This window comes from Pezoporus flaviventris, unplaced genomic scaffold, assembly GCF_033815535.1.
Source record: "Pezoporus flaviventris isolate CSIRO_AGI_PZ_B2104156 unplaced genomic scaffold, CSIRO_AGI_Pfla_v1 ptg000086l, whole genome shotgun sequence".
NCBI lineage: Eukaryota > Metazoa > Chordata > Aves > Psittaciformes > Psittacidae > Pezoporus > Pezoporus flaviventris.
Genome location: NW_026892634.1, coordinates 609981 through 627018, shown reverse-complemented (window position 1 = coordinate 627018; position 17038 = coordinate 609981). Strand labels below are relative to the sequence as shown.

At 36.1% G+C, this 17038-nt stretch overlaps 1 protein-coding gene across 2 annotated transcripts in view; it reads left to right on the top strand.

Annotated features, from left to right (window-relative positions):
- The window catches only part of ADAMTS19 (ADAM metallopeptidase with thrombospondin type 1 motif 19), a 149924-nt gene that overhangs the window by 111893 nt on the left and 20993 nt on the right, over window positions 1–17038 (top strand). For both annotated transcript variants that reach the window (XM_061475659.1, XM_061475658.1), the window contains exons 17-21: window positions 1249–1406; window positions 2205–2358; window positions 5269–5404; window positions 7539–7743; window positions 9634–9786. In XM_061475659.1, coding sequence (XP_061331643.1) covers window positions 1249–1406; window positions 2205–2358; window positions 5269–5404; window positions 7539–7743; window positions 9634–9786 — 806 coding nt within the window. The remainder of the gene's footprint in view (window positions 1–1248; window positions 1407–2204; window positions 2359–5268; window positions 5405–7538; window positions 7744–9633; window positions 9787–17038) is intronic.

The following is a 17038-nucleotide window of genomic DNA, read 5'->3' as shown; positions in this document are numbered from 1 at the left end:
AGTTTAAACACTAAATAGAACTTAATTACCATTAATAGCAGAATGACTAAATCTAAAATACCAATTTTAAAATCTTGTAAAATCACTAGTTGTTTTTAGTACAGAGCTGTTCTACAGCATTAATGGATTTTATAGTCTTAATATTTCTAACACAGTGCTGCAGTGGTACACAGAAGTGGTGTCTTATGCAATTGGATTTCTGCCAGTCCATAGACCTGTTGCCATTGTTTGCCATAGAAACAAAACATAACAGTATAAATATGAATAGGAGAGAAGATGATTATAGGAGTGACTCACATTAACTTAGAACTTTGAAAAAGACATTTTGGGCAAGCCTTAAACCGTCAAGGTTCTCTTACAAAGGTCTGATGCCAAACATGCAATTTCAGTGAAGAGGAATGTATGAAATATCTTGTCCAGAGGGTGACTTCAAGTATGTTCTACTTCATGTAACTATTCAGACCTGATCTGAACATAAAAAATTAAAATAAATTAAATATGATTACAAGTCCTTTACAGAAGAATCTATTTCATTTACTATAGAAAACTAATGTAAAAGCCTATGTTCTCAATGTGTGAATTAGATTTTACCTGACTTGACGCTTTTGAGTATAAATTTGGCCAACAGGAGGAATGATCAGCCAAAATGAACAAGCTTTTTCTGTTTGTTAGAAGCATCAAATTATATGGTGAAAGTGTTTAAATAAGTGTAGATGACAGCAGTATTGTCACATTTGAAGGTGGAGAAATAGGCACTAATGTAATGTAAATAATGTAAAATAACTAATGTAATTATTAGAGGGGAAAGAATTCTCAAGGAGTTTTTTTTTAAGATTTAGCCTAATTCCACAGATTTTGAATGTTGTCGTGAAAATTTTGTTTCCCATGACTTTATGATTATAGAAATTACCACCTTGGGAATGGGTAATTGTTACCTTTGCCTTAAATAAATTCTGTGATCAAATTATGAAATATGCTGGAGCCTGTCAGTCTCTTCAGGCATTAAAGCACTGATGTTAACTTCAAGTAATGTTAAACACACATAGTTTTGCCAAGCATTCCTTCCAGAAAGTGTTTCTAAAGCATATTCCAGTTGAAGTTCATGTATAGCAGGATCCATAAATATCTTTGCTAACAGTTAGGTGATTTCATCTACTTTTCAAATTATCCAAACAGGAAGTGAAAGGAGGTCCGAATCACTACAGAAGAGACACATTTTATATTGTTTTTTTTTCATATACTTTGCAGCTCTTCGAGACGCTGGAAAGCAGTCAATCAACAGCGACTGGAAGATAGAGCATTCGGGAACATTCAATATTGCTGGGACCACTGTCCATTATGTTCGGAGAGGTCTCTGGGAGAAAATATCAGCCAAAGGTCCCACAACGTCACCTTTACATTTACTGGTATGACAATATGGATTCGGGTTTTTACCCAATTCCTATTATATAGCATGATAACTAATTTTTTTTCCAGTCTCCTGAAGATAGTGGATAGTGACATCTGTGTATGTTTATATACGTATATACACCTGCTTATATATATATATATATATATATATAGATCTGTTAACCTACTTCCTAAAAGAATAATCCTTGCATTGTTGAGGCAGGATGGAAGGTCTCACCGTTCCTACAAATGTCATAAAAAGCTGATGTGCTTAAGGAGAGAGATTCAAATTAATATCAAATGGTTTTCATTCTGGCTCATTATTGCACAGCATTGCCATTTCTCTATTGCAATCACCAAGTTCTCCATGAAAAAGTAGGGGTTTGATGTGTTTCAGTGTAGAGGATGAAGAGGGAAAGAAAGAGGGAGACATGATGAGGAAGTATTTCACAATTCAAAATCCATCAAATGGAGTAAATTGACTGGTATATCCGAAAGAGTTTTAAATCTCTGATGCGTCTAAGAAAGGTCTCCTCCATTTAAGAGCACTGAATTCACAGGACATAACTGTCCTCCAGATATCTGGTGAATTTTGTTTGCTTGTTTATTTTTTGACCTTTATGTTAAGTTAAATAATTTTTCCCATTGTCTTGCTTTGGATACTCTCTTTAATTTCTTCTATGAAATCCATTAGGAGATTGAAAGGCATTAAGTCAGTATATCATTATATCACATTTTTCAGGATTATCTCCTCAGAGTTTGTCTTCCACAGTGTCTGTGTACATAGGTAGGTTTTCCTTCTCTGTATCTTGCAGGTGCTGCTCTTCCATGACCAGAGCTATGGTCTACACTATGAGTACACAATTCCACTGGATCCTCTTCCTGAGAATCAGAGCTCTAAAGTACCGGAGCCTCTTTTCATGTGGACTCATTCTGGCTGGGAGGACTGTGATGCTGTATGTGGAGGAGGTAAAATAAAAGAAAAGATGTGCAAACGTGCACACATATGTATAAAAAATAAATAAAAATATATATATATATAAACAATGTGCATGTATATACAGAATACATATATATGTGTGTATACAATATGCATATGTAAATATATGTGTACTCTGTGTGTATTCATGTGTCTCTCAAACACATGGCATATTAACACTTACAGCTCTGATGGTCAGTGCTGTATATTTCATAGTAATATCTTTATTGTGGCTTGCATGATTCCATACAGTGATGGACATACTTCAGTCTCATGCTTCAGGATTATATTTAAATAATAATGATAACCTTAGGTAAAGAGTCAAACTAAATAAAGTAAGTAGAAAGAGATGCTACTGAAGGAGCAAAATCTAGATCAGCAAAGCAAATTCAGGACACAGTTTCCAAAAATACAAGTGCAAGAGCTATAACAAGAATAGAAAGTTCATATGTATTCCACTCTGTATTTGGAACTTCTGAAGATAAATGATCTGTAAAAGACATTTCAAACTACAGAAAAGCTCAACCCAGTCTCAGATCAAATATGTACAGTTAGTAACATGAGTTGAAGATGATCCAGAAACATATGGAACAAGTATTACAACAGCAGATATTAGTATGCTGATGTGATATTTTTCCTATGTTTATGTTTATAACCATAAAAAATGTGAATTTGGAAGAACAGAATATGGTTATAAAAACAAATATTGGAACATGAACAGTACTGCTGTAACAAAATTCTTTAAAAGTGCTGTTTATAAAATGGTTATTCAGATAGATAATTGCACTGAAAAAAACACTTCAGAGTTTTTTAAATTAATGCATCCTATAGAGATCTCTTCATATCTTGTGCAATCAGTCACACACTGTGAATACGGTATTGACTTTTGATACCTGTCATTCCTGCTTATGACCTTGACAGTCATGGTTGCTCTGACCAGACATTCTGAACATTGCTGTGCGCCTTGTGATTGAATAAGAGGGCCTGGAAACGCTTTACTTTCTCATAACAGCAGCTTAAAGAACACAGTGTTCTAGCTTCTTTGACTCTGTGAACAATCCTAGTGTCATGACAGATTACTGTAGTTTCCATAAACATGCTTTTTGTGGTTTGGTAAGAAAGCTTCTTCCCTGAAGGTATTTTGTACGTGGTGCTAGTAGCATCCTCTGTTTCTTAATAGTGCATTCCTATTCACTTGGAATATTCATGCTTTTTACAGTTTCCTGAAGTATTTTTAGAGTAATTTTAATGCTACCACAGTCTCTCATTATTGCCCTAAATATTTCTGAAGTTACCTATCATCTGGAGAAGTCTTAAAATTCAGCCTGTTGGTAATTTATTCTACATTAATGCTTAAATAAATATCTAAGTGTTTTACTGTAATGTTTATTATATTTTTCTGTTGTAACTGGCCATTTTATGTTAATGTCTAAAATAGCTGCGTTAATACAATGTTCCATAAAAGGAATTTTTACTGCAAATATTGTGAAATAGACACGAAAATTTTTTCTTACTTTAAACAAAAGCATTTTAACTGTTCTTTTAGCTCTTAGCTTAAATATGAAGCAATAATAAAATTTAAATACTTCAGCTTGTACCCTGTGCAAATATTTGCGATTCAATTTTTAACATCGATATTTTGATGAATCTAATTAAATAATATTACTAATATTAGTTCTGCTTAAATGCTTAAAGTGTATGTCAGGATGAAACTACTGATGAAACCATGAAACTATGATGAAACCATGCATGTGGTTTCATGCATGTTTATGAATGTAAATAGCCTGCAACCTCCTGTGTTGCAGAAAAGGTTTTTGTGGGGGAGAGAATAGGAATACATAGCTGTATTATGTAAATGCAGAAAGAATTGTCGAACATTTCAAATGCTGCATATGATAGATTAGTTGCATGTGCTGTCAAATACACAAGCGCTGCGTAAAATGTCAGCTCTGGTCACGCACATAATGCACATTTGTAACTTAACCGTTCCATCCACAGGCACATTTCTGACCGCTGGTGAACACTGCGTGCTGGAGTCTGCCCTGCTCCTGCACGCACCCACTCTGTTGGTAAACTTCCAGATAGAAACAGAGTGTCAGAACGTAACTGAAGGAACGACTAATTGAAGTCTTTAATACAAAGATTGCTAGTTTTCTAAAAATTATGCTGCAGTCTGATTGCAAGTTATTGCTTGAGGTAGTAGTACTGCTTACATTAAACTCGGCTTTATGACACTCAGGAGACACTGGGCTCCAACCCATGCATCAGGGCAAGGTTTCTGTACAGAACATGCTCTAGGTCTCTGCAGGCAGCACCTAACTTCCTAAATGATTACCCTACAGGTCATGTCAGTTGTGTGGCCTCTTTGGTTCGTGGGGAATAGTGCAGACTCCTTACTGAAGGCTGCATGTGCTGAATTCCTTCAGCTGAGTACCAGCCAGCCTGCCAGTGTGCTGCTAAACCAGGCAGTACTACTAAGCTCAGCAAGAAGGAGCATCAGGACCTGCCATTCCTTTCCTCATTTTATATATTAATTAAGCACCATACTTTTCTATGTAATTTTTCTGCAAGCTTTTCTCAGTGCTGGGGTCTCAGTGATTAAGAAAGAAACAATTATTCCAGTAAGACTGAGGGTTCGGCCTATGACTAGTTACATGAATAAAGTACGAAAACTGTTGACTGTAGTGTGCAAAGACTGGATTAGAGAATCACCTCGTTCACTACAAACTTTAATATGTCTCTTAGGCTCCCTACTAGCTTTCCTTTTCTTGTACAGGTTTTACAATTCTTTCAGCCAAACTGTACATAAAATAGCTTTAACTGATAAAGATACCTTTGTCCTTTTTTAATGAAGTTGCATGTTCCGGGTTTCCCCACATATGTGCTTCATTTTAAACTAGGTGAAAGAAAGACAACAGTCTCTTGCACGAAGATTATGAACAAGAATATCAGCCTTGTGGACAATAAGAAGTGCAAATATTTAACAAAGCCTGAACCGCAGATCCGCAGGTGCAATGAGCAGCCATGCCAGACCAGGTAATACTGTTTTGGTTAAATTAAACGGTAATATCTAGATGTAAAAATCTTAGGAGCTAAGAGACATGACTGACTCTGGCAATTAATATGTATATACATGCATCTAAAAGGTTATAATGCAAACTGTAGGGAAAAGAGAAACATTGGCTACTGTTTGCCCTGAGTTTTAATGGAAGAGATCCCTTAAGTACCATGCTTACATAAATTCTGATTCAATAAAGCAACTCATTACTTTCTTGAGGAAATGTTCTCACACACAGATGTGTACTATGAAATTGAAATTTAAATGCTGTTTATATAAAGGTGGATTTAATCCCTTGCTTTTAATTAATGATATATTTTAGGTTTTTTTTCAGTCAAGGCTTCTGTCCTTTAAATGGTCTCAGTCAGCTTTTGGTGCACCAAGTAGTAAATAAATAAATAAATACCTGTTAATCAGCTATTCTGCACTGATGCGACTTGAAGTCTAGAGCAACTTCCGCTCAGTTTTCGCCTCCTTCCCCCTGCACCCTTCTGTATATGAATCAATAGGTAGAACTAGACTCTGATGGTGGATTAGTGGAAGAAGCAGAAGGAGCTTGCTTTCTCTGAATTTATCTCCAGGAGGCAACTCCAACATGTAGCCTTTGCCCTGCAAAGCCCACCTCATTTGGTCTCCCTGCAGCAAAGCTAGCAGCCTGCTCCATGCACTGGGTGGCCAGGCTAAAACAGTGACCCATTTCAGAGTTTGCCGTCCTGTTTCCATATGGCAGCTAACAATTATGGCTAAGGAAGTCCCCAAGAATTTTGTGGTCTTTGTTAAAGTATCTACCACCTTTCAGGGTGGAGGGGGTCACCAAGCAGTAGATGGCTAGCATCCCCAGGAATAAGCACTGGGATAGGTCTACTGCAGTCATCTGAAGGAGTTGTACATGGAATTTTTAAAGAAAACAATGCAAACTAAATAAAATGCAAATATTGTTGAAGAAGTTATGGAAAATGAACCAGAAGACAGCTTTCTTGGAAAAGGAAAAATACTGAAATTACTAAAATGCAAGGTATGATACATTTTAAGTAAGACCAAACCACTGAGGTTTGGACTTCCTCAGACTTGGGCACTACACTTTGGAGGGATTATTTGTATTTCATTATATACATACTTAAGGAGATCTTTATTTTATTTTATTTTATTTTATTTATCTTATTTTCTCTTATTTCATTTTATTTTATTTTTATTTTATTTATTTAACATCACTGTGTACTTAATGGATAGAAATGGAATAGTCTAGATATTTTTCTGAGGCATTGTCAACTATAAATTTTCAGTGTTCTGGACTCTTTCCATCTTATTAAATGAAACATTTAAATGTTGCTAATTGCTTTGCTAAGAAATGTAAAAAGGTATCATAATCCTTAAAATATGTCCAGTGTTAATACAGTGTTAATGATTAATACAAAACAAAATATTATTAGCTTTCAGTAGAAATTAACTAAAGCATATGCTTGCATAACTAGTTGTTTGTTATTTGCACTTCAAGAAGTATCTTAAACTCTGTTGAATTATCTTGACAGGCTATGATTTGTAAATTATGTCTCTGGATTAATAATAAAAATAATCTTAGTTACATGTTTTATTTTCTTACAACAAATGTGTGACAGAAGGTTGGATCAGGTTAGTGAAATCTCAGTTTCCTAAGAAACTTTTCCTTGCAATCAATGTCTCCTGGGATACACTTGTGTACTGCATCAGTGGCAGAGCTGTTTGATTTTTAAGGGCACGTGGACATAGTCTGGAGATTCAGAACATTTGGGGAAAATTATATTCTGGCACGACTGCTCTCCAGGTACGTAGGCTCTGCCAAGTGGCATCAGCCTTCTTTGCTGCTGTGATTTAAACCACAGAATCTGAGTTAGGCCTGACCCTGAAGAACATAAAGAAATCTGAGCTTTTATACTTCCTCCAGAAGTATAAAATGAGCAATGAGCCTTTCACACAGGATTGATTCTGTCTTGCAACTGAGTATCTTCAAAGAATGTTGGACTTTACATGGATAGCATGTAACAGTCAGGCCGATAAGTGATCTGTCATCTTTAAAATGTACGTTGTGGTACTTCTCTGATTTCTTGTTACTGCATTGTCTGTATTTCTTTGCAGATGGATGATGACAGAATGGACTCCATGTTCAAGGACCTGTGGAAAAGGGACCCAGAACAGACAAGTAGCCTGCACACAGCAACTCAGAAATGGGACCCTGATCAGAGCTAGGGAGAGGGACTGCCTTGGACCAAAGCCCGCTTCTGCACAGCGCTGTGAAGGCCAGGACTGTATGACTGTGTGGGAGGCAGGAGTGTGGTCTGAGGTGCTGCATTTATTTTACAAATAGTCCATAATGATTATTTATGCCTTACTGGTTTTTGGGAAAATGATTTTTTCAGTGACAAGTGGCACAGGTCAGCCTGATGATTTTCATGGTCCACATGCAGTGATGTGGCAAAGGGATTAGGGACTAGGAAAGCCAGCCATGTGGAACTACTACATTTTACCTAGTTAATGTCCTGGAAGGGTTTCTTTTGGCCAGTTTTCAAGCACATATCATCATGTATCTCCTGATTGTATTAGTGGGTAGCTAAGGGTAAATGGAATTAACGCCATCACATACAGCTACCAGACCCTGGGTTCAGAGTAGAAACATCACTTGACATACTTTTGTGCCAAGGGATGTTGATCAGCAGATGGTTGCTGCCATTCTGCTTCAGAGAGGCTATGAGGGGAGCCTTCCTCTCTCTTCTCACCTCTTTTTCCGAGAACACCACAAACAGTGGGCAAAAGGGCTTGCAAATGACACAATTTTGCATACATTGCATCCTGAAGCCCTGCTTTAGAATGTAATTGCTATTCAAAAGGCTTCATTTATTTAAGATTTTTTAATGTGCATCTTCATTTGGCTTTCTTCCTCTTCTTAAAAGCTATACTACTTCTAAAAGTAATTGACTGTGGAGAAAGAAAGGTGTTGTTATCACTTCCATCTGGGCAAGCTGAATGGGTTATTTGAAGCTTCTCTCTCCATTTGAAGAGCAAAGGCAATTCTGAATGCCTCCCATACCAGAAGCTGAGCTATGGATCCCTTCAGGTTGAAAATACAAACAGCAGCTTCTGAATGTGGATGCAGGCCCTTCTTTGAGGTCCCCTACTCACCAGCATCCCTTAATCCTCAAACAAGAAAGAACAAAGACACAGGAGTGTTTCCAAAGACAAAAAGCAGATGCTAAATTAGAGATAAGAGAAGTATATAGCAACAGTTCCTGGTTTGGTATGCAGATGACTGTAATGCAAGGACTGTTTGTGAGAAGAATGGTATTCACTTTCAGAGGTGTGAGAAAGAAACCCAGATTGTTTAGTTGGTTTGTTTTACTTAAGAGATGAGAAATAAGTGAGCATGTTTCCGTTGGAAGCAATAAATATATTTTGAAGAGTGAGGTGTTTCCCATGGCCATTCCTAGTATCACTATTATATTGGAAGCTGGCCATTACTGCTTCCTGCAGTTATAATCAGCTTGGCAAAGGAGAGTTTTAATCTGCATGCAGTGGTATGATCAAAAGCAGTGATAATGTTTTGAGAAGGAAATGGCATAATTTTTGGCAGAGTAAATGGGAATGGTGGAAAAAACATAGATTATGATCTCTGCAACTCAAAGAGTTTTCACATGCTGCATAAGCAGCTTTGAATTTTCAAATTCAGTCTGGATTCTTGCATAGTTTTAGAATATTTACTTTTCTGGTTTAATGTTTTTCCCTCCCCAAAAAGGTCTCTTAGACCCTACCAGAATTTTTCTGAAGTTGCTTCATATCTTATTCATGTGAATATTATGTAGATTTTTTCCTTACACTTCCTTTCATTTCTAGAACAAAGATTGCCTAATGTTTTCAGTATAATAGTTTGCATTCACTTCATCATAACTTTTCAGATGTTTTCTTATCCAAAAGCCTAGGTTTTCCTCAGGCAAATAATTTTTGATCTAATTATGTAGTTTTAGCTGAAAATGCAACTATTATCTTTCTGACCCATAATGAATTTTTGTTCATTTGTTAATTTCTAATAAATCCAGTGTCTATGCAATTGAATATTGGAAGGCAGGAAATCACTGAAGTCTTGAAATATTTATGTTAGCCTGGCAGAGGTTACTAGAAGGGAATAAAATGTGGTAACTATGACTTTTGTGGAAATCTGAAAACCATCTTTTTCCCACAGTGCTCTGTAAAGTGTGGTAAGGGAGTACGACATCGGACTGTGAGGTGCACCAATCCCCGCAAGAAATGTGTTTTGTCCACAAGACCTAAAGAAGCAGAGGACTGTGAAGACTATTCCAAATGCTTTATCTGGAGAATGGGAGACTGGTCTAAGGTGAGGCATTCTTGATAGTAGTGCCCCAAGGCATAATATGCTTTTCAAGCCAAATTCTGTGTAATAATTGCTTTTATCAGATGTGTAGGAGTCTCCAGCTGAGAGAACAGTAAGGCTAAAAAAAAAAACAAACACCAAAGAATAACCCAAACTACCTAAAACAGGTGGTCACACCAAGACCATAGTATAAATCAAAACCAGAAATAGGAAGAAAGCATGAGATGAATCTTCAGTATCACAAAAGTCTGGTAAAAATTAACTGTTGTCAGTAGGCAGGTAAGCAGCTTCAGAAACTGTAGCTCACTTCAACATCACAGTTTGCACATTTCATTAATTTGTGTTTGCAAAGTTTATTTCTCTTTCCAATAAGTTACACACTCCGGCCTTATAAAGAAGCGCCTTTAGCCTATTAAATTTCCACACAGACCATTTAATATCTAGGAAGCATCTGTTACTGTCTGTTCTGAGAACTTGATGTAGCTGTCAGTACGTTATTTCTTTGGAATACGGATTTTCATTTCAGTGAAGTATATAAGCACAGGCCAAACTGTAACAGAAAACGGTGGTTAGATCTGTAATTGAGCGTGTTGTAGGTTGAAGATCTGGTGCAGTTTTGAATATCCAAAACATGCTGTAATACTGAAATTGAACCTTGTCAAGGTTTTCTCTTGCCATATCACAGACCACACTTTAGCAGAGAGACTGTAATCTTCTTTTTTCTTTCCTTGCTTCTCTTCATGACTTTGCACGCAACTACTTTCAGGGCATAACATCATTGCAGCAGTTTTTAACTTGCTTGTATGGAGAAGTATTTAATGTATTTTTAGTTGTCTTTCATGTGAGGTAACAGCTGGAAACAAGGACTAAAGCCAGCAGTGTATGGCTAGCCAGCCTTCCAAGAACTAGCTGCAAGTACTTTGTGGGCAAGTAGTGGTTCATAGAATTCTGCTTGGGAGCTCCCATTTTATGATGATAGGGTACAAATTGTCACTATCACATTACTATTTATTCCATTCCTTTTTTCAATTTTAAAGGATAAAGGATAATGTAGCATGATTTGGATTTTTTTCTTATAATGGTGATAGTTTAAAATATTTGAAAATATTTTGAAACAGCTTCACAAAAACTAGAAGATAATCCCCATACCTTAGTTACTTCAAAAGCACAAAATAGTATAATTGTTATTTTTTAAAGCAAAAGAAGCAACTAACCTTCAGTAACAGGGTTAATTTTACAAGAAGATGTGTTTGGCAATAAGGTTTTTGTATACCACAGAACTGCAGTAAAAAACTTCCATCATTTAACACTAGTAGCAACAGGGAGTAGACTGGAGAAATGACTATCTGCTTTCTCAGTTGAAGCCGTTAAATTCGGGGTGCTGAGCCTATGTGGGGATGCTTAGACAGTTACACTGTGCTCCCAGTGCCCTCTGGAGAAAAGATCTTTATCCTCTAGCTCATATATTTTTCACAAACATCCATGTCATAGATGAATGTACAAGGACTTACATCTTTCTGTTTAAAATTTACTGACATCTTGTTAGTTCTGCTTTCTTCCCACAGTTAAAGCTGTAACTCTGTCACCAAAATTGTACTTTAAACTTCAAAATTAGAAGATGAGGAAATAATTTCATATGGAACTGACAAAATCTGCTGAACAGTTAACATACAGCCTGACTGTGAGTTGTGCAGCTGAGATTTTCCAAGATTTATACCAAAAAATATATACTTTAGTTTCTCTACAGAGACATAAGTTCAATTTAAAATGTAGGTTTTTGTTTGTTTTTTTTTTTCCTGTTGCTATTCTGTTCCATTGCTAGAGTACCTAGCAACATGAAGTCATGGCATACATGTTAATATGTCTGCAATGAGGGAAACAAATGGAAAACTCAGATAAATATTAATCTTTGCTCGATGTTTGTTTTTAACTTAGAAGTTCAGTGCAGCCTTCTGTGTTCACTGTTTTTACTCTTTAGGATTGTTCTTGACATTGACAGAAGGCTGTTCCTTTGAGGAGAGCCAAGTTCATCCAAGCTAATGCCAAGACTTGGCTTGAAGAAATTAGATGACATCTTTCACACATTGAATCAAGAGCCGTAATGTGATCCTTTATTGGCTTTGCTGCTCCCCTTGAACTCCTAAGGCATAATTTTAAATGAAGCTTAAATAGCACTATTACTGAAAAATAACATTATTAATAATCATAGTAGTGCTTTAATGGAGTTAATTTTTTTAGAGGTACAGTCACATAGATATCAAATAATTCTTATGCTCAATGTTTTAACATTAATACCAAGATCAAATAAAATTTGACCAAAATTGCACCTCCAATAGTCAATAAATGCATCAATCTATTTAAAACCCTGATTATGCTGTATAAGCTGGCCTGTATGCAGCATTAAACTCCATAATAGCTCTTAAGTCAGCAAGGTAGGTCAATATACTGAACACTGCTGTTCTTAACATCAGTTGGCCTCTGTCCCTGCCTTCATGAAGAGAATTAGTATGATGAGAGAGTAAAGAATAAAGGCTCAAACTGAGCTTCTGAAGCCAGCACCTAGCACCATTACCAATTACATTATCTTTTCCCAGTGAATGCTATCCTTGGAATACCAAACTTAGCAATGCACAGGTTATATTCAGATGAAGAAAGCTCATAGCTACTGTAGCGCTGGTTAGGTGAGGTGTAGCTCAGTCTTACTAGCAGCAGTGTCCTTTACTAAGCTGCCCATTGCCATTCATTTCGAGGCTACGCCAGGATAGGGTCACACTCAAAGGAATTAATTATCTAAAGGTAAACAAGTAGGCAGGGGAGAAGTGAAATTAAATGAATATGAACTTTGTGTTTACACATCTGCTGGCTTACTAGAGAAGTTCACACCATTGTAGTAGTCACTGTCCAAAAAAGACTTTAAATGTCAACAGCACAGAGTGGTTGAAAAACAGGACTAAGGTACTATGCTTCATGTAGGAATTTTTTCATGGTTGTTTTTATTGCTACTATGTAGAATCTTCAGAACATCAGTGGAATAAATGAAATATGAGAGGAAGGATGAATTTTGGGAAGGGAGAATAATTTGGAAAGTGTGTTTTTAAAATATTAATTAAAAGCTTAAGTTTGATATGATATTGTACAAGAAACTTTTTGGAAAGATTCATCAGGGGACAATAGGACCAAAACACTGTACAACAGAGTAGAATTTAGGAGCAGCCATTTGTAAGATGAAGAAGTATAAAGTATGTGTATAGGAGCCCAGAAAAGATTTGGCTATGGAAGCTGGAAAGGGAATGCATTCAGTAGAAACTGAAGAATCAGCAGCAGTAAACCTTCTAAAAATAGTGTCTATGTACTAGACCAAAGATACAGAGTAGTCAAATACAATATCTAGTATAATGGTCCCAATGGTTCAGAAGATGTTCTCTTTGTATATAGCCTGAAGAAGTGAAAATGGGGAGCAAAGGTTAATCTGTTGATTTTTTTCCAGTAAGTCTGAAAGGACAGCTGAAGCTACTTTCCAACTTATTTATATAAGACAGTACATGCAAATGCCCACTAGTAAACACATGTGTCTATTGTTTGGGAAGTCAAACCTCCAGCTGTTGGGGGGAGACAGAATGAACCCAACAGGTCACAGAGAGATGTCCCAGTTGATGGTACAAAAAGCAGCTCTCAGTGATGAGGACTGTTCCTCTTCTGTCCCAACCAAAGAACATGTCAAAATTGACAGATTAAAAGAAAAAAAAATTAAATTCTTTTTTGCCAGCAATTCAACAATGTGGAACATTCAATCTTTAAACTGTGTTCTTAAATATTTAAACCACCCCTAAATTCCCACAGAAAATTGACTTAACTGCTTGCTGCTCCTCAATTAAAAAAAAGTAGAATTTGGTTAATATTAGTGTTACTGACAAGGTAATTAGCCTTGGTTTTATTCTTTGGATTCCCATTCAAAATTGTTGGCTTTTTCAGAATCCAGGAACAGAACAGTGCTGGCCATAAGTCAAAATATGACACTATTAGTAGATTTATGGACAAAGAAACTGTGCTATTTTTGTGAAATAACAGAAGTCAAAATAATACTGCCATCATGTTAATAACTTTTATATTGACTTAATTATACAGTTAGTTTCCAGCAAATGAGGTATGTCTTTGTTTCAGAATTAAAGTATGAGCAAATTATATGGAAGATGTCAATATAATGAAATGAGAGTGGGTAGGATTTTGTACATTTCTAACCAATCCGGTAATATTAACATAATTTGTTTCAGATAAAGGTGGGGTTTTTTTAGATCAATGTACTGTAGTATTTTGCCTGGAATAAATTAATTTCATGTTAGTTTCTAGAAAGACAGAACAAGACCACCCTTAATACTAGGTAAAAACACTAATAAGACTGGAAAGGATTTAAAAAATATCCATTTTTTACACACACATTGTTGCACAGAAATGGGAAATACTGGTATCTGTACCACACTTAGATATACTGGGACATCTTTGCTGTTTTTTTGCTACAAGCCTCTTTAGGATAAGCAAAGTTTTTGTAAATGCCAAACTGGAAAGCTGTACTTAAAAGCAGATCTGTACAACCACAGTCTTGTTGCATCATGTGCAGTATGCTGCAGGGTGCCATCTAAAAGAGTGGTATGGGGAAAGAGGAGATTCATTTACCCAGCCTGTCTCAAAAAGAAATGGGTAATATCAAATTCAGCAACTGCATAAAATTGCTTTGGATTGTGCTGATTTTAAAGAGGTTTCCAGGGAGATGCATGCTAGTGTCACAGATCAGTAGTTAAAAGGTTAACTGATTAACAGTTAAAGGAAGTCTAGGAAATTCTAAAAGAAAAGGAGAGCTGAAATATACTGGAACAAGCTAGGGTTTTCTTACTGCCTGGAAGTCGAATTAAAATGCTGCTAAAATAGGTAATTGAGAACTTTATAAATAAATTATGCTTTCCAACAGTATCTCAGAACTAAATATTGTTAGTATGCAGTCATAGACTTTGATCTTTTGGGCAGCTTTACAAATTTTATGGGTGTTCCCTCCAGCCATAGCCTCTGTGGTTCTACCTACAGCCTGAAACCATAGCTATAAGTGAAGCAGTCTGGATGCTGTTTGCCTTAACAGTGTCTGCCACTCCTTAAAATTGACAGGTATGATTGACTCTGTTCTGGCTTACTGGTGTGAGAAACCAGACTTCTCTTTCTAGTGAAGCAGACATTGCTGTGTGAGTTGGTGTGAATTTTGAAAACTTTTCACTATGCCATGTAGCCCATTTTATCTGAAGTTGAATAGACTGTAGGTATCCATGCTGTACACATGATTGCTATTTTGCTGTTTTCTGTTGTTGACATCTAACTGTCCCTTTACCTTTTGTAATTACCTTCCTACTGGCAGTTTGTCCAGCTGTTTATTGAATTGGCAGATTTGGCACTCTGGCAATGCCCCAGAAAGATAGGTAGCTGTGATAGTTATTTTAGTAGTATTCTGGATTCAGAGATCCAGGGCATCCACTTTGCTTTTTGGTATGACACTTTTCTTTCCAGACAAATTACTCTTCCTACAGCCTTACTGAAAAGTGGTAGAGTGGGTGTTTGGTCTGAAAAGTGCTGGTACTGTCTGAATGACCCTTTTCAACTGTGATGAACAGAGTCATAATTGAGAGTCCAAAAACTGCATAAAGTGGACTTCCAAAATGCTAATTTGCAACTTTGTTTTTTTTGTCAGTTTAAAAATAGTCTCTGACTATACACAGTGACATAAAAAATTGAATGTGTAGGATGGTCACAATATTGTTCAAGCATGGCTTCAGCTCCCAAATATTAGGCTGACCTATTTTCATGAAAAGTGAAATAATGCATGATTCGCAGGTAGATAAATAGTGCTTTACCAGTGAAATCTTTATTTTAACACCTACCACACAGCCATTACAATGCAGAACTTTATAGCCCAAGTAGCAGGATTTGTATCCTAGAGTACTCTTCTGAATGAGGAGTAGTAACACAGAGCATCCCTTAAGTGTCCTTGTGGCAACACTAATTCTTGCTCAGTCAGGATTGATCTAAAAAGATAATTCTCAACAAAATTTTATAATACAGGGACTGTACTCATCATCAGAATTCCAGTGTCTCAAGTAGCTATGCTAAATTTATGTGTAAAAAATACCATTGCATAACACCACAAGTCCCCTGATACTTTGAACCAAATACTTCTTTTATCTTTTCAGTGTAGGCTTTTGCTGCATGTTCATTATTCTAATTTCTGTCTTAATGTTTTGCCTTAACTCAGTGATACACACCAGGCAAATAATTCCATTGGTCTGTTCGTGAAATGCCTAGATTTTTTTCCCTGATAACTGAAAAGTCATTCCAAAGCTGTTAGTGTGTTCAGGAAAACATCCAGTGCTGAAACCTAATCCAATAAACATTTTTTTGCCTGGTGTATCTCCATCTCTAAGATCATCTCCGTCTCTTTCCAAATATTTTCCTCAGCATCTCTGATTGTATCATCTGCCAACATGTAACTCATTTAGCTGGTTCACTTGGGTTCTGTTAGAATTTATGTAATCCTTCTGCTTTATGGGATCTGATTTTCGTGTGTTGGAAAACTTTTTTTCTTTCATGCATTTTTTTATTGTACCTTTCATGCAGTTAATATAGGTAATACTGCTTCAGGTGTTCATTCTTGTGATAAACTTGATCTTCTATGAAGTCCTCATTTTCTCACAAATGTATTGGGTTTTTTGTTATTTTGTTTTAATTTATGTAATTCTCACTTTTTACTATTTTTAATAGCTTGTAACTAGTTACAAGCTGAAAATTGTATTTAAAAATACAATTAATAGCTAATTCTTGAAGACTTTTTCAAAATAATTGTTTCAAATTAAAGACAGAATCATAATAACTACTTAACATTATTCGTTTACCAGTTTTAAGGACTTACTGGCAGTATTCTGTATTTTTAAATACTCAGAGAAAGACTTTCTTTTCCACTTTATCTGTGCTGTTTCAGGCTGTTGTTCATAGATCTGCATTTAATCTCCAGAGTTCCCTCATCTAACCTTGCCACAAATACTTCCAATAGTGTTGACATCAAACAGAGTTCACATAAAAGCAATGATCATTCTTTGGGAAGTTTATCACAGGATCACATCAACTGAGCTCAACATTGTCTGTCTCCTGGCCTTTTGACAGCTCTTTCAGGACAGTCATGCTTTTGGATGATCTCATCATTCATAATGAAAGTGTTACACTT